This window comes from Cavia porcellus, unplaced genomic scaffold (genome assembly GCF_034190915.1).
Source record: "Cavia porcellus strain 051 isolate PalLab524CR breed Dunkin Hartley unplaced genomic scaffold, mCavPor4.1 scaffold_2, whole genome shotgun sequence".
NCBI lineage: Eukaryota > Metazoa > Chordata > Mammalia > Rodentia > Caviidae > Cavia > Cavia porcellus.
Genome location: NW_026947485.1, coordinates 126,449,114 through 126,473,633, shown reverse-complemented (window position 1 = coordinate 126,473,633; position 24,520 = coordinate 126,449,114). Strand labels below are relative to the sequence as shown.

The window sequence follows — 24,520 nt, the reverse complement described above, 5'->3', positions numbered from 1 at the left end:
AATACAAGGCTTTGATCTTCTGAACTTCTCCCTGGTTGACAGTGTGCCCGGCGAAGGACCTCTGCCCAGCCTTGGGCTTACCTGCTCCGCTGCCACTCGACCACACCCCGGGCACCATCGCTGGCATCAATGATGATCTGTGCAGTCAAGCCTTCTGAATCTGCAAAAACACAGGCACAGACTTTAAAATGAACATAAACCTTACTTAAAATTACCTTTAAAAGCTCTGTTTGATATAGAATTTAGACAGTCCCCTTGAGTTTGTATAATTCCTAATACACAGGTATGGTTGACTCAAAAGATGCTTCCAGAAAGTAAAGGCACGAATACTGATCATATCTGAAAAAGGACACTCTTGCTTGCAAGAGCCACTGAGTTATAAAAATTAAACCAACTAAGAACAGCACGAAATGATAAGCAATTGAGCATATGGTTTTATTCCTATTATTTTAATTTTTAAAAAATTGACACCTTTATAAGACGACCACTTAAGGAGGGAGGGGAAATGGACACTGAAGGAGAAAGGCAAGAAAAAGAGGCAGTGAAATAGGAGGAGGAAGGCAGGGGTGGTGTGGAACAGAGTGTCCCACAGGGACAGGGTGCCAACTGCACAGGAGGAAGAGAAGGGGAGGCAGGACAGACGGAGACAAAGGCCACGGACGACTCTTAACCTTCCTATCTTGTGTTCTGTGAGTGAAGTGTGGCTTGTTATTGACACAGTACCTACTACTTAACCCTGAACCATTAACTCATCCATGCCTATTAATTTGTTTTAAAACTTTTTGTCTTCTATCATATAGTTTAGGGTACTCCTGACTCTCCCAAGGTGGGGAGGTAAGGAGAAGAGTGCTATCTTCCCTAGCCCAGTGGGGAGGCCCTCACAGACCTTTCAGGGATAACCCACTGTCCCCTGCTGCACCCGCGCAGGAGGCACCGCCACGGAAGGCGGCAGTGGGGTCTGGAGAGGACCTAGCACCAGGATCCGCACCCATGGAACAAGACGCGAAAAAGCCTCGCTCGACCACCACCTGGCGGTGTGGTTTGGGTCACTCTTGTCAGTTTCTCTTAGCCTCTGCTCCCTCATCCACAAAACGGGCAAATGGAAATGCTGCAGGTCCCAGCAGGAGCTTGGCAGAAGCCAGCAATTCCAGCTATGCTCCACAGATCAGCTCCCAGCAATCCTTGAAGGGCCACCCGGTTCCTTTGTCCTGTGCAACGCTACTGCCTAGGAAAACGACTGCTTCTTTTCAGTGTTTTCACAGCTGTCACACTGAGCATCAAAGGAGAATGAGCAATGCTGTTTCTCCGGCCACTGCTCCCGTCCAGCTTTGCCTCTGCCCCATGCTGCTGGCCCCACGTCCTGCGCACTTTCCACCCAGAGGATGCACAGGTTCCCTCAGTGTTGCTCTACCCCGCCCCCTACTGGGCAACCACACCTACAGACACCACAAACTGCAAATAAGTTTGGGTCCAAAGGAGACACTGTTTTTAAAGGAATCTACGTAAATTTGTACTAAGGTTCAAGTTTTTACCTTTCAGTCTGTAATGAATTAACTGAGTCTTTTCTAAAAACATGAAAAGAAAAAGATCAAAGGTCAAAAGAGAAGCAGGAAACACAACACACAAACAAAAGTTTCTGCTTAACCTGAAAAAAATAACATCTCAGAGTTTAGAGATTTAATAAAATAGATCATTAAATTTTAAAATAAAGTGGAAAGGTAAATGCCTCTCAAAGCACAGTACCATTTTAGAGATTAAATATATTGTTATAAAATAATTGTAAAAAATTAGCTGTAAACATTATGACACTACTTAATATCTTTATAGTGTCACATGTACAAAACTATATAGTTTCTAAATTAAAATAAATATAAAAATTCATCATATTTTCACACATAACTGAGATTAACAAGCATCACAATGATCACTTCACATTAAAAAATGAAGTTATGTCATTTCAAGTGAATAAAAGAAAAAGTCCATCATACCTAGTCTGGGAGGAAATGAAGTTACAGGAGCCATGATGAGCTCAACCGAAGTTAAATTCACCAGGAAGTATTCTTTCAGCTCCGGTATAGCATCCTGAAAAACCATCCCAATTCCATTCTTTTCAGTGTATTCTCAAAAGGAATTTACTCCCATAAGCCATTTTAAAAATACTTTTTTACACATACATTTGCAAAAGCAGTATATGGAAAATATAAAATTGTAAGCAAATGGTAGAAATTTAAATTAGAAAAACAAACATAAAAGTACTAACCTTATGCTTGATGTATAAGCAGTTGTTAGACAACAATATGAGACTACTTAAATGTAATAGTTTTAATCTAGATGCATATAATAGATGAACCAATCATGTAACTATACAAACATCACTATTTTAAATATAACATGAGTAAAAGATTTTAAACATTTATAATATCTGCTGGGGATTTAGCTCAGTGGTGTAAATGCCTGCCTGGCAAGTGAGAGGTTGTAAGTTCGATCCCCAGTACCAAAAAAAAAAAAAAAAAAAAAAAGACTCATATAATATCCAGTACTGAAAATGAATAATATTATTGTACCATGAAAAATATACAGGCTTTGCACTCAAAGAGATCTACAACCAAATTTACTCAAAGGCAGATCCCAAATTTACTCAAAGGCAGGTACCTTGAGCCTAAGGATTAGTAAACTTCATGTCAGGAGTAAAGAGCTCATATTTATACAGAAACTCAATGTTTGTATAGGTGTGTGAGTGTGTGTATGTATGCATGTGTGTAAAAGATCAGTATACACATACCAATATACACTTTCATTTCATTTCATGGAGGTTTTTTTCAGATGAAAACACAAGAAAGTGAAAATTTATTTAGATTATCCTATATAATGTGTGGGAAAACATAAATTAGAGAATCAGTGGTATAAAAAGACTGTTTCCCTCCTACTTCCGTTGTCCCTAGCCCATGCAGCACTCCCTGCTTGTCATCTGTTATGATTTAGACTGAGAATGCCCTCATGGGGCTTCTGGAAGGTGAGTAATGCATAGGAGTGATAGAGCTGACACTGTTAGAAGGTGGGGTCAAGTCAAAAAGTAGTGGCATGACCTGGAAGCAGTGTTGTGACCTGGAAGCAGTGACGTGACCTGGAAGAGCATATCCCCTCCTGCTCCTTCCTTTCCTCTATGGTTCCTGGCTGCCATGACATGAACAACTCTCCCTTGCCAAGCTGTACTGCCTTGGAACAGCCAACCATGACATATAATCTCAAACCAAGATAAAGTTCCTTTAAGTTGTAGGTGTCAGATATTGTGTCTCGGAGAGAAGGAAAGTGACTAAACATTGCTCTCCAAAGTGGCTTGCTTTTCCTACGTCAGGCCTACAGTGTTACTCAGGGAGCAGAAAAAGTTGCAAAAAGCTAGGGAAAAAAGTGGAACTGAAACCCAGGATCCAAAAGCAATATAGGTTAAAAAAAAAAGGTGCTATGTATTTTCTGGTTTAAAAATATCATAACTAGGGGCCAGAGATTTAGCTCAGCAGTATAAGCATCTGGCTGGCAAGCACGAGGTTGTGAGTTTGATACCCAGCACCAAAAAATAAAAAGAAAAAAACAACATAACTAAGGAATAGTCCACTTAATTATATCCAATTACATTAACAGATAAGACATTTGAAAGATGACTTTTCTATAATTTTTTTTTCACATCCCATGTTACCTGAAACCTAACTGACATACTATTACCTTTTAGTTTGTGGATTTAGAGTTTCCATGGATGTTACATTAGGTAACAATGCCACAGTATCAGCAAAATAAGAGTAACTGGCTACAGATGATATATAGTTTATGCAATTATAGCTAAAAGTAGAAAGTCTTTAAAGGAATAAAACCTTTTTACGTGAAACCTCAAAATACATATCACAGTAATTGAACACTGTTTTCAAATGTAGTGCTTATTTTCTCTTCCTCTCATTCTACCCCTACCCTTTCCATGGTACTATTTTTATAAACCTCTTACAGATGTGTTTAAGTAGCTGAAACACGAAGTCCAAAAACAGCACAAGATTTCACCACATGAGAAATCATTTCAAATGCAATTTCGGTCCCCAGTAATCTCTGTAGGCTGGACTGTATCCCCCTTCCGCCCTTGGCCGCTAGTGACTTTTCTGCTTTCCCTGGCCCTGTGGGTCCCCAACGTGAAGGCCCAGACCATAGTCATGTGAGCAGAGTGAGCCATTTGGAGTCATCAAAGGGCTCCTTGGGTATCTCTTAGGCAGAGCCATGGTAGCGAGAAAATGCACTAAGAAGCTTCTGTTTATGGTGAGGTATTTCAGTAAACAAATACACCACGGAGGGTCAGCCCACCTAATTACGACTACAACGTCTTGTGTGGTTTGAAAAAGAAAAACAATGAGAAGTGGTTTGCAGAAAAAAATACCATGAAAGGAAATAAGCTGATTTCGCTGGAAGCCAAACGTGTGAGAGTTGATTCCCAGTGCTCTGAGAAACTTTGGAATGTGGATACCAGCCAGTAAGACCTAAATCACCACAGGATGCACAGGAGGTCCTCACGGGCCTAACCAGGCCACACCCAGTGACCTGCAAGGAGCAAGCAGTTGCCTGCAGTCTGCCCCAGGAGCCAAAAGTGGGCCAGGTGATTCCCAGCCCACCAGAAGCTTTGGAGCATCGCTCAAAACCCGGAAATAGAGGAAAATGACAAAACAAAAGACCCAAATGCAATCTCAAACTTCCAGTTCAACCCAAGCAAGCCTAGGAAGAATGGACATAGAAGACAATATAACACATACACCTGAAATTCCTGAAATGATAACAACTGAAGTAAAGAAACAACTCCAGGAAGCTATAAAAGAACTCAGATCAGAAATAATCTCCCAAGTAAGAGAAGAAATGATAAATGTAATAAAAGAAATACTGAACACATCTAAAGAAGACAATGCAAAAAGATGAAAGCTCTGAATGAAGAATATAAGAAAAAAACCACAATACATGAAGTAGACTCAAAGAGATATACAGGAAATCAAAAATTCCATCGAAAGTTGGCAAAATCACCTCAGTAAAAGTGAATATAGAATTTCAGACCTCGAAGACAAGATTGCAGCTAGTGAATAGGAAAGGAAAGATCTTTTTAAAATAACAAGGAATCAGGAAATAACAACTCAACAGTTGCAAGATGATGCAAAGAAAAACAACCTAAGATTGATAGGTATAAATAAAAAAGGTGACAACACAAATGATATCAAGAAGCTATTTACAGAAGTAATAGCTGAAAATTTCCTAAACATGACAGTAAAAACTGACATACAGATCAGTGAAGCATATGGAATTCCAAATAGCCATAACTAAAATAAAACTACACTCAGACATATAATAATCACCATCCCAGAAATCCAACATAAGAGCATAATATCAAAAGCTGTTATAAAGAGACAGATTATCTATAAAGGAAAGCCTCTCAGAATCACAGCAGACTTCTCAACACAAACAATAAAGTCAAGAAGAGCATGGAGTGAAGTATGTCAGATCCTAAAGGAAAATGATTTCCAATCCAGACTGATGTAACCTGAAAAACTGACCTTCAAAATGGATGGAGAAATAAGATACTTCCACGACAAAGAACAGCTGAAGAACTTCATAATCACCAAACCAACCTTCCAAAGAATATTGAAAGACATTCTAGATAGACATAGGAAAAAACCACTAAGCAAGGCAAACAATTAGAGTAGAAAGGCAAACAATTAAACAAGAGTAGAAAGGTAAAGAATCAACAGCAGAAAGATAACATGTCAAAAGCAAACCAGTACAATCCCCTGTAATGCAAAAAAAAAAAAAAAAAGTAAACCAATATATATCAGTTATAGCCACTAATGCAAACGGCCTCAATTCACCAATTAAAAGAAACAGACTGACAGAATGGATCAAGAAACAATATCCAAACATATGCTGTATACAGGAAACCCATCTAACCCAAAAGAAAGCTCACAGACTGAAAGTAAAAGGATGGAAAACAATACAACATACAACAGGAACCCCCCAAAAAGCAGGGGTAGCTATTCTGTTTGAAGACAAGGTGAACTTAAATCAAGAATGATCAAAAGAGATAAAGAAAGTCACTACATACTAGTTAGGGGCAAACTTCAAGAGGAAGAGATAACAATCTTAAATATATATGCACCAAATCCAGGAGCACCCAGCTATACAAAACAAATATTAACAGAAATGAAAAATCAAATAAGCAATAATACAATTATAATCAGAGACCTTAATACCTCACTGACACAAAGAGACAGACCAACTAGACAGAAAATCATCAAAGAAGTAACAGAAGTGAATCACACCTGTGAACAAACGAACTTACTGGACATATACAAAGTGGTCCACCCAATAATATCAGAATATACATTCTTCTCAGCAGCACATGGAACATTCTCTAAAGTAGACCATATACTAGCCCATTGAATATACTCAAGTAAATGCAAAAGAATTGAAATTATCTCATGCATGTTATCGTCATAATGCCATGAAATTAGAAATTAATGATAAAATAAACTGCAAAAACCCCACAAACAAATGGAAATTGAATAATACACTCCTGAGCAATCAGTGGGTCATAGAAGAAATTAAACAATATCTACAGGCAAATGAAAACACAAATACATCTTACCAGAACCTGTGGAACACAATGAAAGCAGTCCTCAGAGGAAAATTTATTGCGGTGAATTCTCACATCAGGAAAACAGAATGAACAGAAATAAACAACCTGATGCTATACCTCAAACATTTAGAAAAATAAGAGCAAGTGAAACCCAAAGCCAAAAGAAGGGAGGAAATTATAAAGGTCAGAGCAGAAATCAATGCAATAGAGACTAAGAAAACAATACAAAAAAACAATGAATCAAAGAATTGGTTCTTTGAAAGAATAAATAAAATTCATAAGCCCCTAGCCAATCTTATTTAAAAAAAGAAAAGAAAAAACTCAAATTCATGCAATAAGGAATGAAAAGGGTGAAATCACTACAGACTCTGTGGAAATACAGATCATCCATACCTATTTTGAAAACCTCTACTCTCATAGGCTTGATAACATAGAAGAAATGGAGAGATTCCTAGAAATATATGAAGTACCAAAGCTGGGTCAAGAAGACGTAAAACTGCTGAATAACCCAATTTCTATTAATGAAATTGAAAATGTAATTAAATCATTACCAACAAAGAAGAGCCCAGGCCCAGATGGATTCACTGCACAATTCTACAAGAAATACAAAGAAGACTTAATACTGACACTCCTCAAACTCTTCAATGAAATTGAAAAGGAAGCAATCCTTCCTAAGTCATTCCTCGAAGCAAATATTACTCTAGTACCAAAACCTGAGAAAGATTCAACTAAAAAAGAGAACTACAGACCAATCTCCCTAATGAACACAGATGCAAAAATCCCCAATAAAATATTGGCAAACACAATGCGGCAAATCGTCAAGAAGATTATACACCATGATCAAGTGGGATTCATCCCAGGAATGCAGGGATGGCTCAACAATACGCAAATCAATAAATGTAATCCACCATATCAATAGAGCCAAAAATAAGAATCACATGATCATTTCTATAGATGCAGAAAAAGCTTTTGATAAGGTCCAACGCTTATTCATGATAAGAACCTTACAGAGAATTGGAATAGATGATCTTTACCTTAATATGATAAAAACCATCTATGACAAACCAACAGCCAGCATCATGTTAGGGCTAAAAACTGAAAGCCTTTACCTTAAAATCAGGCACAAGACAAGGATGTCCATTATCACCACTCCTGTTCAACATTGTACTGGAAATACTAGCCAGAGCAATTAGACAAGAGAGAGAAATAAAAGGAGTAAGGATAGGAAAAGAGGAAGTTAAATTATCATTATTTGCAGATGACATGATACTCTATATAGAAGACCCCCAAAACTCCACTGAAAGGCTCTTAGATATAATAAATAAATTCAGTAATGTAGTTGGATACAAAGTCAACACTCAAAAATCAATAGCATTCCTATACACTAACAACAAAATCACTGAGAAACAAGAGAAACCATACCCTTCAGAATAGCATCCAAAAAAATGAAATACTTAGGAATCATTCTAACAAGAGAAATAAAAGATCTATTCAGGGAAAATTATAATGCCTTGAAAATGAAATTGAAGTGGATCTCGGAAAATGGAAAAACATCCCTTGTTCATGAATAGAATAACAAACACTGTAAAAATGGCCATTCTCCCAAAACTGTTAAACAGATTCAATGTAATCCCAATCAAAATACCAGTAGCATGCTTCACAGATCTAGAAAAGTCACTCCTAAAATTCATCTGGAACCAGAAGAGACCTAGAATAGCAAAATTCTAAGCAACAAAAGCAAGGCAGGAGGCATCACAATCCCTGATTTGAATTTATATTACAAAGCTACTGTAATAAAATCAGCACGGCACTGGACTAAAAACAGACCTGGAAATCAGTGAAATAGATTAGAAGATACAACTACAACTAGAAACACACTCAGCCACTTTATCTTTGATAAAGGGGCCAAAATGTTCACTAGAAAGACATTTGCTTTAATAAATGGTGTTGGAAAACTGGCTCTCCATATGCCAAAAATTAAAACTAGCCCCATGCCGATCACCATGTACTAAAGTCTAAATGGATCAAATATCTAAATATTAAAACAGAAACACTAAATCTATTGGAAGACAAAGTAGGTAGAAATTTTGAAGACATAGGGGTAGGTAGAGAATTCATGAACAAGAATCAAACCACAGGCGAAATACTTCACAGAATCAGTAACTACCATCACATACTATTAAAGAGGTTTTGCATGCCAGAAGAAATCTCCAGCACAGTGAAAAGAAAACCCTCAAATTGGGAAAAAAGGGATTTCTGTCTAGAACATATAAAGAATTTTAAAAAATCAGATCCCAAAAATTCAAAGACCTATTACAAAAATGGGCATCTGAGATGAATACACAGTTCTCAGATGAAGCAATACAAATAGCAAATAAATATATGAAAAAATGTTCATCATCCTTAGTCATTAGAGAAATGCAAATTAAAACCACACTCAGATTCCGTCTCCAGAAAGAATGGCCAGGATCAAGAAAACCACCAACAACAAATGCTGGGCAGGCTGTGGGGAAAAGGGAACTCTCCTGCACTGTTGGTGGGAGTGTAGATTGGTGCAATCACTGTGGAGGTCAGTCTGGAGATTTCTCAAAAAGTTAGACTGGAAGTCCCATTTGTTCCAGCTATTCCACTTCTGTTCCCAGAAGGAATGAAAACATCCTACCACAGTGGTATATGTTTTATACTTTTTGGGTTTTTTTTACAGTGCTGGGGTTGGCTCAAACCCAGGGTCTCACGCATGGGAGATGCATGCTCAGCTACTGGGCCCCAGCCCTGGCCCTGAGACACATGACATTAACACGGAGAAGAGTAAAAGCTCTTCCATAACCTTGTCCTGGTGAAATTTTATACCTCAAAATGAGAAGCTATGAGAAGTCCCTTACGAAATGTGACTGCTGAGGCTGTAGAATATTCCATCAACTCCCAGTTCATGTGTGGTGACTTCAGGTTTAACATAATAAGTGGCAAACGGCACCGAAGTTTTACCTCAAGGATTGTAATGTTGATGGCCGCTGCCGTCTGCCCTTCTTCTAAAACCAGAAAGCCTACCGCCGGGATGAAATCGGCTCCCGGCTCTGCTAGGTTTCCTTCCGTCTGATTCCTCAGACTCAGCGTTCCGGGTACAGTGGCATAGGTGACATTGACGGCCCCTAAGTGAAGTGGATGCAAAGGGACTTCAAAGTTAATTACATTTTGAAAGCGATGTCTCCTGCGAACCCTGCCTTTCTTTCCGCACCCCTTGGACGGAGTTCTTCCCTTCTCCCGTGCCCTGACTGCAGCAGGGTGATGGCCCGCCGCGCACCGCGCCAGCTTCCCTGCCTCTGGGTGTTGCGTGTGGGTGGCCCTGGGGCTGCTCTGGCCCCCAGTACCAGGTAGGAGTAAGTGTGTGCTGCTTCTAAGCCTAGATGCTGTGGCCTTGCTTCTCCTGCCTCTAGTTCAGAGACAAATAAAACAGGTAGGCCGAGCAGCCTAACCGATGGACCCACAGCTAGCCACCTACCCTACGCTGCTGGGAATTCCTGACTGTCCACTACCCAGGATTTGTGTGAAAATAAGTGACCCTTTACTGTTTTCAAAATGATGATATCATAAAGCATTGGCCTGAATTAGTAAATCTTACTTTTTCCCCTTTATTTTTATAAGGCTTCATCCACACAAATAGGATAGAAAAAATCCCTTGCCCATTTGCTGTAGAGTAACACAGACCTAGAGATCCAAACTCTCGATTGATGAAAAGCTGAATCGTCATGTCAGCCTCCTGCAGTAAAACAAATCGGGACGAAAGAGCAAAATTCAAAACTCCATGCGGTTCATCGCTGGCTTCGACGGTCAAGACAGCGGCGTATCCTTGTGTATCTAGGAGAGCCATTCCTGCAGGCGGAACCCCTAGAAATAGCAGGGACCCATCAGGAAATCTAACCACGATCTGACATTAACCTCTAAGCACTTAAATTAGACCCCTGCTCTTGGAAGCAAAATAACCAAACAGGATTTGGCCTGTTAGCATCTGTGATAGAATCTGCAGGTCAACAAACAGAATCCACATTCCATCCTTCTGAAAGATGGCAAATCATGACTTTTTATCACTTGGTGGATTGTTGTTCTTATTGGCTGCTTTTCTTATCAGAATTATAGACACTGAACAGAATCTGAAGGCAGTATTTAGATAATTTGCTCAAAAATAACTAAAATCAAACTGCCTGTATCCTGTATTGTAATTGTCCAAAATCCAAATTGATTCGTTAGCATAAAATTATTTTCATAAATTTCTACCTTCAGAAGTATATTTTAATTCCATAAATAATTAGCAACACTTGTAGCACTGTTCCCTGAGTCTGTAAGGCTAAGCATTCTCATATTCCACTAGTGTTTTTTAGATCTAACGTTTCTATGGGGCAGACAACAGCTAAAGGAGTATTTTTAATTGGCAAATACAGAGATAGCAACAGTTGTTTCTCCCCCGCCCAAAAAAAACAATACCAAAGAAAACTCAAAATTGAATTCTGAACTACCTTGTGTCCTGACGTCATACAAAATGACTTGGTATACTTCTTTTTCCTCTGGAATGTTGTCATCCAGCAGATGCACAAATATTGTTTTATTCAGTGTCCCCTGTGTCAAGCAGAAATTCATACCTGTACTGTTACTAACCATAAATTACTGCTTGCTTGCATTGACCTTATAAATTGTGCACCCAAACATGTCTTCATTTAAACAAGAATTCTATGAACTAAATAAGAACCACTGGCTCATGAGAAAACAGGATCCAAGCAGACAGGAGGAAACTGAGGAAGATTTTGAATGCTGAGCTAATCAATGAAAATCTCATCCAAATTAATACCAAGCGGGTGTGAAGAAGAGAGAATGATCTTTTTAATATTTTATTTTATTTTTTGTCTTTTTGAGACAGGGTTTCACTTGCAGTTAAAGCTGGCCTTGAATTCACTTTGCAGCTCAGGCTGCCCTTGAATTTGCAGCAATCCTCCTGACTCAGCCTCCCAAGTGCTGGAATTACAGACACACGCCACCACACCCAGCTGAGAACGATGATTTCTACAAGTGGTTTTGACTTTTCTATCATATTTTCCTCAACATTTTTCACAATGTTTCTCCTTCTAGAAATGTGTGATGAAGCTTTTCTTTGTGGTGTTACCTCATGAAAGAAGAGTTGTCCGGTAAGGTTAGCAAAATTGAGTTCTAGATTTTGCCCAATAATTTTCCAGTCAACAGTAACATTTCCTCGACCAGGAGGGGTTCTTATCACATGGAATTGCAAAATTTCTCCTAAAAGCAAAATACATAGATAGATAAATGCTTAGTAGAAAATGAACTTAACATTTGAACTCAACAAAACCCAAATTCCAAGCATGCAACTAGTGTTTTATGGCACCTTTTCCAAGAACCAAGCTGTTCTGGTTCGAATTCTCAAGAAGCTATACATGCTTATTCCTCATTAATGATCTCACTTCTAAGTACCTCCCCATTTAAAAGAACTTCTGGAAACTCAGGGTGGAAAAGTTACAAGAGCACATGCTACAGTGGGAAACACAAACTTGCATACACTCCAAAACATGCACCAGAATGTAAGTGTTCTGAAAGTTAAAGAAAACAATAAAGTCTTCAGGGTCAGGACCAGGAAGAGCATAGGTAGACTTTCCCTTCACTTCTCAAAAGGACACATATTCCTTAAATGATATGCAATGTGATTTTACAGAATGCATGCATAAAAATGCTTGCAAATACCTGAAAATCACATTTCTTTAGATTGTAACTTACATATACCACCAATGATTTTGATTTACAGAAAGAAACACAAAGGAAAGGTGTCAAATCTAAATAGCAACATCTGTGACTGCACCCAAGTTACAGTTACTCTTCCCAGATCACTGAGTGCTTTAGACATTTTCTATTTCTGGCTTTTATCCTCAGGTAATATTTTATAAAACTTAAGAAAATTATGAAAGATATTTCTTTCAAATTGCAAAAAAGTGAGAAGAAAGTTGCTAGGAAGTACCATGGTGTCTCTACACTGACACATACAAGTAAGGATATTAATGAACAGTATCGCTACATTTCTTATAAAAAGATAAACATAACAATGTTTAAAGGACTTTGGAAGAAACACTTCTTCATTCACATGGTGAGCACAGCCATACAGTTGAAATCCATGAATATTCACTAAAAATATCACTTTTACTTAGCACATAGTTTTTGTGTTTATAAGCAAAATCTTTCAATAAAGGACTAGAGCAAAGACAAAGTATACATCTTTTTTCTAATAATTTTTCAAAGTGCTATAATTTTTTTCTTTCTCAAGATAGAAACCTAGAAATATATGTACAATATGAATCTATCAAAAATATGGATTAATTAGAGGCTACCTTAAAATTAACTATTAAAAAAACAAAATACATTTTTCATACTAAGTTTAAATACATAACTCTGGTACAATGAATTATTTTAGAAGGATGTTGAACACACATAGGAAGGCACAAGTGTCAGAAATATTTTCAATATATTTTAAAGTATTTCAATATGAAAAATACCTAATCCCCATGTGCTAATAAATTATATCTTAGAATTTTTGAAGCGTGTAGGGCCTTACAGGAACCAAATAATTCAGCTGTTGAAAGTGTACAATCAGCCATAGTTGCCAGTATCCCATTTACATTTTTCACCTGACTTTTTTTTTGGTACCAGGATCAAACTCATGACCTCACGCTTGTCAAGCAAGCGCTTATACCACTAAGCTGAACCCCTGGCACCATTTACAGTTTTATATTTGTTTAACATATAATAAAACATAGGACCTACTATGAAATCCTGGAGTCTATTTTACAATATATAGAACCTGAATATAGCAAGTTTGTATCAAAAACTAAGTGCTTATTATTGAAAAGCACAGAGATCCTTGGGGTTACTAAAACGTCTCATGTATAGTGTTGCCTGGTGGCACAAATAAAAAGGCTTTTAAATTCACAGTTTTCTAACTTTTTAAAAATCACAAAACCTTATTGAACTATTGTTCAACATGACAATTGTGATATTTTGATCAGGTAAAAACAAACTACAAATCGAAGACCTATGACAAGAAAACAAAATGAAGGTTATTAAAGGTCCCTGTTGAAGGAGAACCCACAATCACAATGATCACAAATACAGCTGCAAGGGTGTGCAACACACTGGGAAATAAATGCACCATTTTGAGGCAAAAATAAAAATGAAGCCTGGAAGGGAGGAAAAAAAAACCTTCCTGCCAACTTACTGCATGCAAGTAGCCTTACAGTACAATACTACTTAGTAAACATCACTTCTGGAAATCTAACAAGTTACCAGGGAAAGTTACCACGACAATATTGCAAGAAACACCACGTGAAGCGTACGACACACACAACTGGAAATGCCAGAAGGCTACTTTTCACCACAGAGAGAAGGCGAGCGACAGTCAGGGCAAGAAAAACCAGGAAACAAGGTTTTGTTTTCCAAATCTAAGCAAAGGACAGGAGGAAGACACAGGGGAGCAGGTATGTGCTCTGAAAACATGCTTTTCACAAGGCACTAAACTGCCTTCTGGTTTTTTCCACCAGGATGAAAGCGTGAGGAGTCTCTGCCTGCACTACCAGAAAAGTATCTGCATGTGAAATCCACACCTCTCGCCCAAAGGAGACCGAGGAGAATCAAGGCTGAATGGCCTCCTCGGTGAGAGGGAAGGAGGAAGGCAGCACGCAGGGGTGCAGTGCTGCGGGCGCTCAGGTGAGGCCAGCGCGGCTGAGATGCAGTGTTTTCCTGGGCGTGCACTAATGGATAAGGGGGCCATGGTTGCATCTCCTGTTATTAGTTGCTTGGACCTGCGACTGGGTGGATAGAAGCAGGATAGGCCAGAGGCTCGGGGCTGTCTGCCCACGCCTGGCAAAGGCACTGGATTCTGGGTCTGTCTGTCTTCATCCTCATTCGCCCCCCTCCTGGGATCAGGTGATAAAACAGCAGGCTAGGTCCCTATAGTGGGTGACACACTTTAAAGGTAAGGTGGAAAATCTATCAGTGTCCAGACCAGGTGCTATATGGACAAAGAATAGGAACAAAAAATGCATTTTAACAACACGATTTCATCAACTGTTTCCCAAAGCCAGGATTCTTTATATGAAAACAAATCTCAACCACAATGCACATAAAAATAATAGAAACCCAAAGTACACAAAACATTTAAATCAATAAATGTATACATGGTACACAGTACTAGTATCATCCACATTTACCACCTCAACAAGAAAAAGTAAATGAGTCTAAAGTGTATAGGAACAGAAATAATTTGAAACACAGACTGTCAATGTGAATGGGTTAGAAAAAATGACTAAGACAGCAGTCCTATGGACTTATTTTTTTAAAATTACATTTCTTACTCAAATCTTTGGGTGAGAAAGATTCATGGTATCCCTAAGAAGAGAAAAATTCTTAAATCCATTGAACAGGCATGCTGGTAACGGTGCCAATGGAACAGGGTGACTGCGTGAAAAGCCAACACAAATTTATAAAGAACACAATCTATCTGCAGTTTGCAGCACAGTAAAATCCATTGCCCACATTTCTAAATTCTGTACATTATATTTGAAAGTGATATTTACCACTCAGCATCTCTCCAAGTGCTTTAGGAAAAATATAGAAATAGGATTCTACAGAATCCACTACATTGTTAAATGCTAAGGCAGTTCTTCTTGGAATCAGAAACGGATTCTTGAGCCCCACGTCCAGCAAAATCCACATTTCAATCCCATCACAGAAATGAAGCCCCGACACTGGCCCAGCAGCAGTGCTAACGTTGCTGAAAGGCAATGGAGCTTGGGCTTTCTCTTTTTTCTCCTTTTCTCCATTCATTTAGCAGTTTTCTTTGAAGTCTTCATGGTTGACATCAAATACCTTGTAAACTCCTAATACATGTTTCTCTACGCAATTTCCACAGTCCCATGAAATACTCATTTTTTTTTTTTTTTGTCTTTTTTCGTTTTTATTGGTACCAGGGATCAAACTCACGACTGCCTGCTTGCAAGGCAGGCGCTTATGCCGCTGAGCTAAATCCCCAGCCCCCGAAATACTCAATTCTTGAGGTTCAATATATAAAATCAATTTATACTCTAGGAAAAAGTTTAGAAGTCAATGAAGAGAAATTTAAAGATAGAAATTACCGCTTAGTTGTTTTTTTTTTTCAGAAAATGAAAAATGAAGTATCCTGCAAGCCATAAAAGCCAGTCAAAGTTTTCTTTCCTGCCCTAAAACAAACAATACATTCGGAGCACTTGTTTTCATTGCAAATCCTTTCTATCTGTGAATCTAGCAGGTATTTAGTTGCTGGAAACAGAAGACTGTACAGTACAAGCAACCAAGGCAGCTTACAGAGAACCCAGGTGCTGATGCCCGCAGCTTCTCTGAGTAGCTATGGTACCCGGCAGGACATTCTCACGTCTTCAGAGGACTTAGGTCCATGAGCCCACCATCACACGGTGAGCTCTTCCATGAGCCAGTTGTCTTAGCATGACAACATCTTTAAACTGATGCTGGACATAAGAAGACAATTCCATCACAATACTGAAGAGGGTCTGCCTAGTCTAGCACTAAGCCCCTTCTTAAATCTCATCTCGCCCTTCCTGGTCCCTGATCCGATGTATTCCTTCCAAACCACCTGCAATTGGATCGATTTCCATCTGATGCATTATTTTCCTTTGTTTTATTTTTCAACATAACAAAAGTGTATCCAAAATACTCCTCTTCAATCTGTTGTCTCCAGTTCTTCTCCTTTCCTTGCTCTCAGTGGCCAGGAGCACTGCTTCACAAAGCTTTATGCCACGAAAGATTAAGGGCTTGTTTAGCTTTGTTTGCCTCGATCCGTTATAGACAGACACTTTTGGAACATACAATAAATTGGACAACCAAGTTAAAGAGAAAAAGAACACACACAGAGAATACAAGTCCGCAGATGGTGCCTTTGGATATCCTGGCCAAGACGAATTGTTCCAAATGTTTCTAATCTTATCTCATCCTGCAGCCAGGGCAGGTACTTCCTGGACGAGGACCACACTCTGAGGAGCACCCTCTACAGCATCTAGTCTTTTCCCTAGCCCACTTGGAAATCTCTTCTCACTCCTTGGCCACCTTGGTGTGAAACCTGCAGACAACTTCCTTCTTCCGGTAACTGATGAAAAGACATTTTCTCTCTGATCTCTTCTGATGCCTCTTTCGCCTCTGGGGTTGTCTTTGTTCCCCAGCATTTAAGATTAAGGTTCTACGTGATGCTGTAATCAGGAGTTTGCTTTTTACCTCTGTCCACAAAGATCATATTTCCTGACTTTAAACATTGGCTCTGAAAGTGAAAATTTCTTTCCTAACCTGAGATGGTTGGGTTCTCTCATTGATTTCCTTCTCTCACATAAATATTACTACTCAAATTGGTTAGTCGTCTAACTCAAATCATTTCAAATATTGGCCCCAAATTCCTGGATTCTCAGGTTCTGTGGCAGATACAAATTCAAACAAAACAAAGATTCTCCTCACAAGATGCTCTGTAGAAGAGGCTTTGATTCCAACACAGCTGGGTCTCAACCCTGGCACTGCTTGGTTTCATAATTGGTAGTCTTAGTGCATCTTATTATACCCACTTGATTGCCTGCTGCTAAAATTAATTAATGATGGTCGTGCAGTAGCTGGTACCATGAAAATACTCCATAAATGTTCTTGTTATTGTCATTGTTATTAATTACTCCTGCAGTGACTTTCTGCATGTAGGATGCTACAAATAATTTTTGATAGTTAATGATTCATCTTTGGATTTGTGGAAATTTATTAGCTCCTCTTACTTATTATTGCAATGACAACTGGCAATTCTAACACTCACTCAGGTACAGTTAGTGAACCGTTAGCTGAAAGGACACAGCACGGGGCGCCACATGCCACAAAACACATTCAGTGTCCAGCACAGCCACCGGGTCGCATGGCCTTCTCATGCCACCTGATTGCTCTAATGTCTCAGTATTGTTTTCTCATTGCTAGAGACCCAGACATAGTACATGATCTACACATTTTCTCATCCTTAAGTCTTTTATGTAAAATTACTTTTTAAATTCCAAACACAAACTTAGTGTGAAACACAATCTATATTTTTTTAAAAAATGAGTGTATTCAAAGATTTAAAATAAACACTTACAATGTTGGAAAGAAACAAAAACTAGCCTATATATGACAAGAAATATTAAATAAAAGGTAAGAAAGTTATTGCTTTAAGAAAGAGATGGACATTGTATAAGGCTTTCCAGTTTGGCATTGTGTTCATAAAACATACAGCTATATTATAAAATCTAGGCTAAAATATTCAGTGACTAAAGTCGATTGCATGCTTTTTTAATAGGAAGCAACCCTTTTATTGTTTCATAACAACAGATACCAATAAAAACATAGTATACTCACTAAGAGATATACTAAGCACTTCATAGTCATGGCTCACTTCACCTCATAATGAAACCTGTGGCATAAGTGACACTTTGTACAAGAAAGGTGAGCAGCTCCGCCTGGGCTTTGATAGCACCAACGGCTGGCACAGTCATTCTGCAAGCCTCCCTCGTCTAGTTAAGCAGCTCACTCACTCGGAAGCCCTCTCTGAGAATTCTATGCACACTATATCAAACAGCATAACAACAAAATAATGAAAGAAGAAGAAAGTAGACAGTTTAAAAGACTACAGAAAAGATAGCATCCATGGAAAAGAGCATGAATGTGCTCAAGAAACAAAGGAACCCACCTTCGTGACCTATGACAGACCGGGAGGCCATCTGAAAACTAAGGACTCCTGCCACATTGTCGTTGACCAGAATGTTCACTCTCACAGTGTCAGAGCTGGGCAGAATCCTACTTCCACCTTCTGTGTGCACCAAACTAACTATGATGCTTTCATCGTCTTCTGGCTCGGAGTCATCCAAAATGGTCAGAATGGCTGTTTTTTTGGTTTCACCTATTAAAAAACATTAATGGATTAAATGCCCCAGAAACAAAATAAGCAACACAGAGAACTCAGAAAGCCCCAAATAACTTCCATCTTAAAAAGTTAAGTGAAGACACATTGGTGAATTGTAATAGTTCAGCATTTCTCCCAAAGCATTTACTAGGAAATGGTGACTATTATAGAAATATTTTCTATTATCAGACTTACTCTAAAACATAATCGTATTTGATGGTTCCAACAGTAACCCTATCTGTATTATGACCCCTAATTAGTTTACTAAGAAAAAAAAGTGTGCATTAGAAAGTAAAAGAACAGATGCAGTAGATGGCTTAAGACAAGGAATTATGAATAATGCTTATTTTATATTCTCCTACTCATATTCTCATTTTATTTTATATCCTCCCTACTCTTATAAATATGCATCGCTTTCCAATAAAAAGTATTGTGTCAAAAAAACTTGAAAGTTTGTTACTGCCTAACTCAGGATTTAAACAATGATTTCAGTGAAGATGACTTTCCCACACACAGTTGAACTATTTTAAAAATACGAACTCCAATTTTAAATATCAGAAGATTGAACTAGTCCTGAAAAACAGTGAATAACCCTGATTCCATTCACAGGCCATATGATACACAATTACATTGTCTATAAAAATTTTCACAGTGATGCTGCCCACGTCCAAGAAGACTACTGTATTACAAATTAATCCCTAAGATTAATGTCCTGTGGTTACAATTACCAAAATTTACATATTTTACTGATAAGTCATTTCCATTAAAGACTTAACCTGATCTATGTAGGTCATGCGACAATGCTTGCCAGGTGATACTTTCTTGTTTTCCACAGGTCTACTCTTGTGACCACATCTTGATTAGAGCTACCTAGCTCAATCTCGTAACTTCCTTTACAAATTAAAACCTACATTATATTTACCTCTGTGTTTTCTTAACGGCATATTATTGCATAATAAATAAAATTCACATATTCCCTGAAAATCTTTTCAATAAATAAAAGATCCATATGTAGTCATATCAGCCTACATAAGTCAGTCATCGATAAACTACTATTTTTTTCCAAATCAATGGCCTACTTCCATATGTTAGCAAAAATATACACTGCCAGTAAAAATTCTTATGGTCACTAGCATACAAATTGACTCTGATGACTGTCAGGGAAAACTGAACTCGACTTATAATCAACACTCACCTTCGGCAAAAGTCAGAATGTCTCCAGCACCTGTAAAATCTAAACCTTCAGTAGCTGTCCCGCCAACGACGCGCCATTCCACGGTCACCTGCCCTAAGCTGCCTCCCGTCCTGAGGATCACCAGCTCCACCAAGGTTTGTGGCTGTTCCTGAACTTCCACAAACAATCCATCTTCTGAGGCGTTTGGAGCCATACTGTAGATCACAAACACCCCAAAGGCATCGCCATTGAGTGCTATGACTACTGTGGAAGTATTCGGCTGTCCTATGGTTGGCTGATTTTTAAAACTGGCCGTGATGTTCACAAGATGAACTTCAAGGAGAGAAATGAGGAAACTCTCATCCATTTCTGGAAGCTCATCGGGAAGAATAGAAACTGTGAGATTTGCAAATTCATCACCTTCCAGCATGATGGCCCACTGCCTGGTCACGGGTTCATAGTCACTGCCGGCTACAGCCTGACCACTAAAGAGGGACGCTACCCTGGTCGTGTTTTTCCTGTAGGTCCAGAAGTCTGAACTGTTAATGGTTGGACTGATCCATGATGTTATCCAAAAACACTGTGGACCTTTAGCGGCACTAAAAAATGAAAAGGCCGAGCAAGCCTGTTCTCGGAGGCACAAGGCAGCGCAGGTGTCCTGGGGCTCGCCTACGGCGGAGATGTTCACCCACGTCCTCCAAAGCGGGTCAGGAACCCCTTGCACTGGCGACTCATAGTAGGACAGTAAATCTTGACCTTCCTCAACCGCAAAGGCCACTACATCAATATCAGAGGTACTGTAGAGCAGCAGCAGCTGGCCAAAGCGCCCTCCGCTGCAAGGTGGGGGACAGTGGGAAGACAGGTAAGCTCTCGAAGATGCACGCGGGTCACCAGCATCGCGGAGCTGTGCTGACTGTGGTTTAGGCACCAGTAAAACACAGCCTCGCCCCTGAATTACATCTAGTTTTCGACTCTGTATCTTTCCTCACGGAAAGGAATCTTGTTAGTTTTCCATCAAAGAATGCTTATTTTCATCGAGCTATGAAAATCTTGCAAGCAATGCAAATGGGACCTATGTTAGAACTTCAGACAGAATTACAAAAATAATTTTATCACTAAATTTCATGGGAAACAGTCATAACAGCAATATTACAGGTACCTTGGTAGGAAAGGCAGTTACTTGCCACCAGGTCCCTCCACTCCTATCTCTCCTTTTCTGAAGGAGCTCAGGGAACACTCTGATGCCTCACAGAACAAAAAGGAAAAGCTGAAAGGAATCCCTTTCAGATGTGGCCTCCGAGTGCTCTTCAGTTTAGCAGCCGAGGTGTTTAGATTCTAAGAGACCTCAGACTGAAGTGACGAGCTCTGCCCTGGGAAAGCACGATGGTGCGAATTTCTATGAGCCAGTGCACTGGCGATGGGCATGATGAGTACAATGGACTGTTCCATCCCTAGACACAGTACAGTGAATGCATTTTAAGAGCACACAAGATAAATTATGACAGAGAAAAACCACCAGGTCTAAGTGATGTGATGATAGAAGGATCATTGCTACTGCCCACGAACCCAGCCCTCCCGCAGGTGCACACGGGATCTCATGTACCTTCGCCTGACAGTTATGTTAGCACAGGAACTTCTTTCCAGGGGCTCTTGAACGCGATAAACCGACCGGACAAAGGCTACTGTACCATAAGGGTTATCATTGGCGGGAATAATAATATTTGCCATGTGATCTAACCCAATAGTACCTCCACCTGAGGCCTCAGTTAGTTGCACTTGAATAACCTAAAAATACAGTGAGAACTTCCTTAACAGCATCCCACATCTGAAATTAGAATAAGAATTATGCAGGAAAATAATCAAACATATCTATCTACCCATGTACAAGAACAAAATGGAACAAAATATAAATAGACTCAAAACTTGCCCCCACTCACAGTTACAAACCCAGCATGTAACAGAATAATCCATCATCAACCATTCATAATATAGCACACTTATACATCAGAAATACTATTTAAATCCCTTAATGTTCAATTATATAATCACATAAGTCAATTTTAAAATTTCTGTTTATGTGCATCATTTCAGTAATATGAATTTTATGTCCCATATCTTTCTAATCTAAAACAATGCATATACATTTTAGTGGAAAGTTAATCCATTGTACTTTATTCCCTACCTTGCCTTAAATGGGGAAATTTTCTTAAAGTTTAAAATAAAGGATCATAATTTCATATCGTCTAAACTTAGAGTTATATTGTTTCATCTTCATGAAAAATACACATGAGGAAAATATGTATCTAATCTGTTTGTCATACAACAATGATTGAAGATGAATTGTAGTAGAAAATCATAAGACTGGCTCACACTTGAGCCAAAAGGCAGCAATGATACAAATTAAGAGTTTATATAAAGCAAATGTAGCAAGAATTATTATACATGCTTATATTCATTTGATCACTTAACCAAAATATTAAAAAGTGCAATGTACTTGCACACAAAATAATTTTTGTCCTGGTAAATTAACATGCATACATAATCTACTTCTAGAATATGCCTGTTTTTGTTATACATAAAGATCACTTTCAAAGTAACACATTTTGGACGTGTTTACAGATATAACTTATTGGACATCCTTTCTAAAATGTCACAGCAGCAGCTATCTGCTCTAGTTACTATAACACAAAGCATAATTTACAGTGTCATTCTATACTAGCGATGATGCCTCTCACCTCTTCAATCTCCGGAACGTCGTCAGCCAGGACCTCTAACAACAAGGTTTGAATGGTTTCCCCAGGGGCAAAGGTCACATTACCTGAGACAACTCGCAGGTCGCCAGTAGCAAGCTGTCCATTAATGGTGGCAACCCACTGAACAGTAACAGTGCCGAGTGTCCCAGAATTTCGAATTATTGGCAGGTTTACCTTCACTGAGTTAAACTCAGGTTCCTCTACAATAAATTTAGTAATCTGAAAACCTACAGGGCAGAGAAGAATTGATTTCAGGTGCAAAGGAAGCTGAGTCAACATACAACTACTAAGTACCTTTCCATAGAGCATCCTCCCCCTCCAGCTGAGCTAGTTAACTATACCCCGCGCATCAAAGTAAGGTGCTGATATCAGTAACCACTGGGGCAGGCCTGCCAAACTATTTTCTTCGTGATAAATGCAGAAATCATAAGCTCAAATGTCCACATGGCTCAAGAATATGACAGACACATGTGAAATAAACCTCCGACGGCTGTAGCTGGCTGGGCCCTGTGGCGAGCTTGGTCCACCGGTGGAGGAGAGAACAGGAGAGACAGCAAGTACTAAAATTTTGCTCCATGGCTAAAATTACACATGAAAGGAGACTTGATGGCATCAGATTTTCCTGATTATCAAGCGAGCTTGGAGATCCAGATCTGAGTGGGAAATCCTTTACATTAATTTTTTAAAGAATTAGCTAAATTCAAAAGATACATGTAGGGGCCAGATCTAACCTAAAAGCCAATAAGCTGTAATTTCCATCACTGTGTGAAGGAGCAATTTTCTTTCCTGGGTTCTTTTTTTGAAATAATTACTATTACCCATTATTCTTCATGGGCATCCAATATAGCAAAATTTCAAGTTAAGACAGAATTCCTGAATAGATCAATTTGACTCCCTAAAAATAAAGAAGCAGCCATGATCCATGACTTTTACAGGCAAGTACAAGAGACACAAAGGAATCTGATTACCGAATAATCCATAGGGGTCGTCAGAAGCCTCAATGGTAATGACCGCCTCTGTCAGGGTCCCGAGCCTAGCTCCCCCCGTTGTCTCATTCAGCAGCTGTATGAGGAACGTTTCCTCCAGCTCAGGGTAGATGTCGTTGATGATGTACACAGGCACAGCCTTACTGGTCTCCCCTTCCAGCAAGACCACATCTGACGAAGCTATGCTGTAATCTTCACCTACAAAGACAGAAGGCAGGTTCCCAAATAGCACACACAGTCCATACTGGGGAAACAGAGCCGAAACTGATGGATGGACCTGGAAAGACTTTGGAGGATAGTAATTACCTTTATTCTAAATGAGGATATTTTTCCTTTTCAATATCACCAAACAATAGAAAATACATCTTAAGGGTGTTTATGTATGCTTCCTTCACTTTCTGAAAGATGTTTGCATAGTTCAGTATGCGTTTGTGTGCAGGTGTTATTTGTGTGTACGTATGTGTGTATGTTTAGAAAGACAGAGACAGAGCTATTATTTACCACAAAATGTCTTATATCTACCAAAAAAGAAATATATATGAGACTTTTTGTAAGGACAGAGAACAGAATTCTGCTCTCATGAGGAGACAAATTATTTTCTTGCACATCAGCATTATTAATGGTATGGCCCCAAATGACAGACTTTCCTATGACACTGACTCAAAGCTGCTGCTAACTATCATGCAGGTTGGCATGAGCTTTGTTTTTGGGCACACACTGGGAAGGGGAAGATGGGCGCTCCCCCTGGAAGCTTGAGGCTAAGGTCTCAGGGCACTGCTCACTGACACACACCACCTGTCTGGGTGTGAAGCAGTGTGCTCCCCGCCAGGCAATACTATTATCTTCTCAACAAGGATTGTGCCCCGATGATTTCTTTCTACAAATCACGACCATATATCATTCATGCACACTCATTTGCTTGAGTGACCCTGGGAAGATTCTAATTGCTCTTAGGCAAATCTC

The 24,520-nt window shown here is 39.1% G+C and overlaps 1 protein-coding gene across 4 annotated transcripts in view; it reads right to left on the bottom strand.

The window, feature by feature from the left end:
• Positions 1-24,520, bottom strand: part of Adgrv1 (adhesion G protein-coupled receptor V1) — a 526,418-nt gene that overhangs the window by 354,697 nt on the left and 147,201 nt on the right. For 3 of the 4 annotated variants that reach the window (XM_063245326.1, XM_063245328.1, XM_063245327.1), the window contains 12 exons: positions 23,540-23,755; positions 22,554-22,798; positions 21,422-21,603; positions 19,840-20,651; positions 18,432-18,641; positions 11,802-11,932; positions 11,161-11,260; positions 10,355-10,534; positions 9,635-9,798; positions 1,989-2,082; positions 1,533-1,565; positions 82-160 (listed from right to left, as the gene is read on the bottom strand). In XM_063245326.1, the coding sequence (XP_063101396.1) occupies positions 82-160; positions 1,533-1,565; positions 1,989-2,082; positions 9,635-9,798; positions 10,355-10,534; positions 11,161-11,260; positions 11,802-11,932; positions 18,432-18,641; positions 19,840-20,651; positions 21,422-21,603; positions 22,554-22,798; positions 23,540-23,755 (2,446 nt within the window). The remainder of the gene's footprint in view (positions 1-81; positions 161-1,532; positions 1,566-1,988; positions 2,083-9,634; positions 9,799-10,354; positions 10,535-11,160; positions 11,261-11,801; positions 11,933-18,431; positions 18,642-19,839; positions 20,652-21,421; positions 21,604-22,553; positions 22,799-23,539; positions 23,756-24,520) is intronic. The other variant, XM_063245329.1, reaches the window with a different exon arrangement.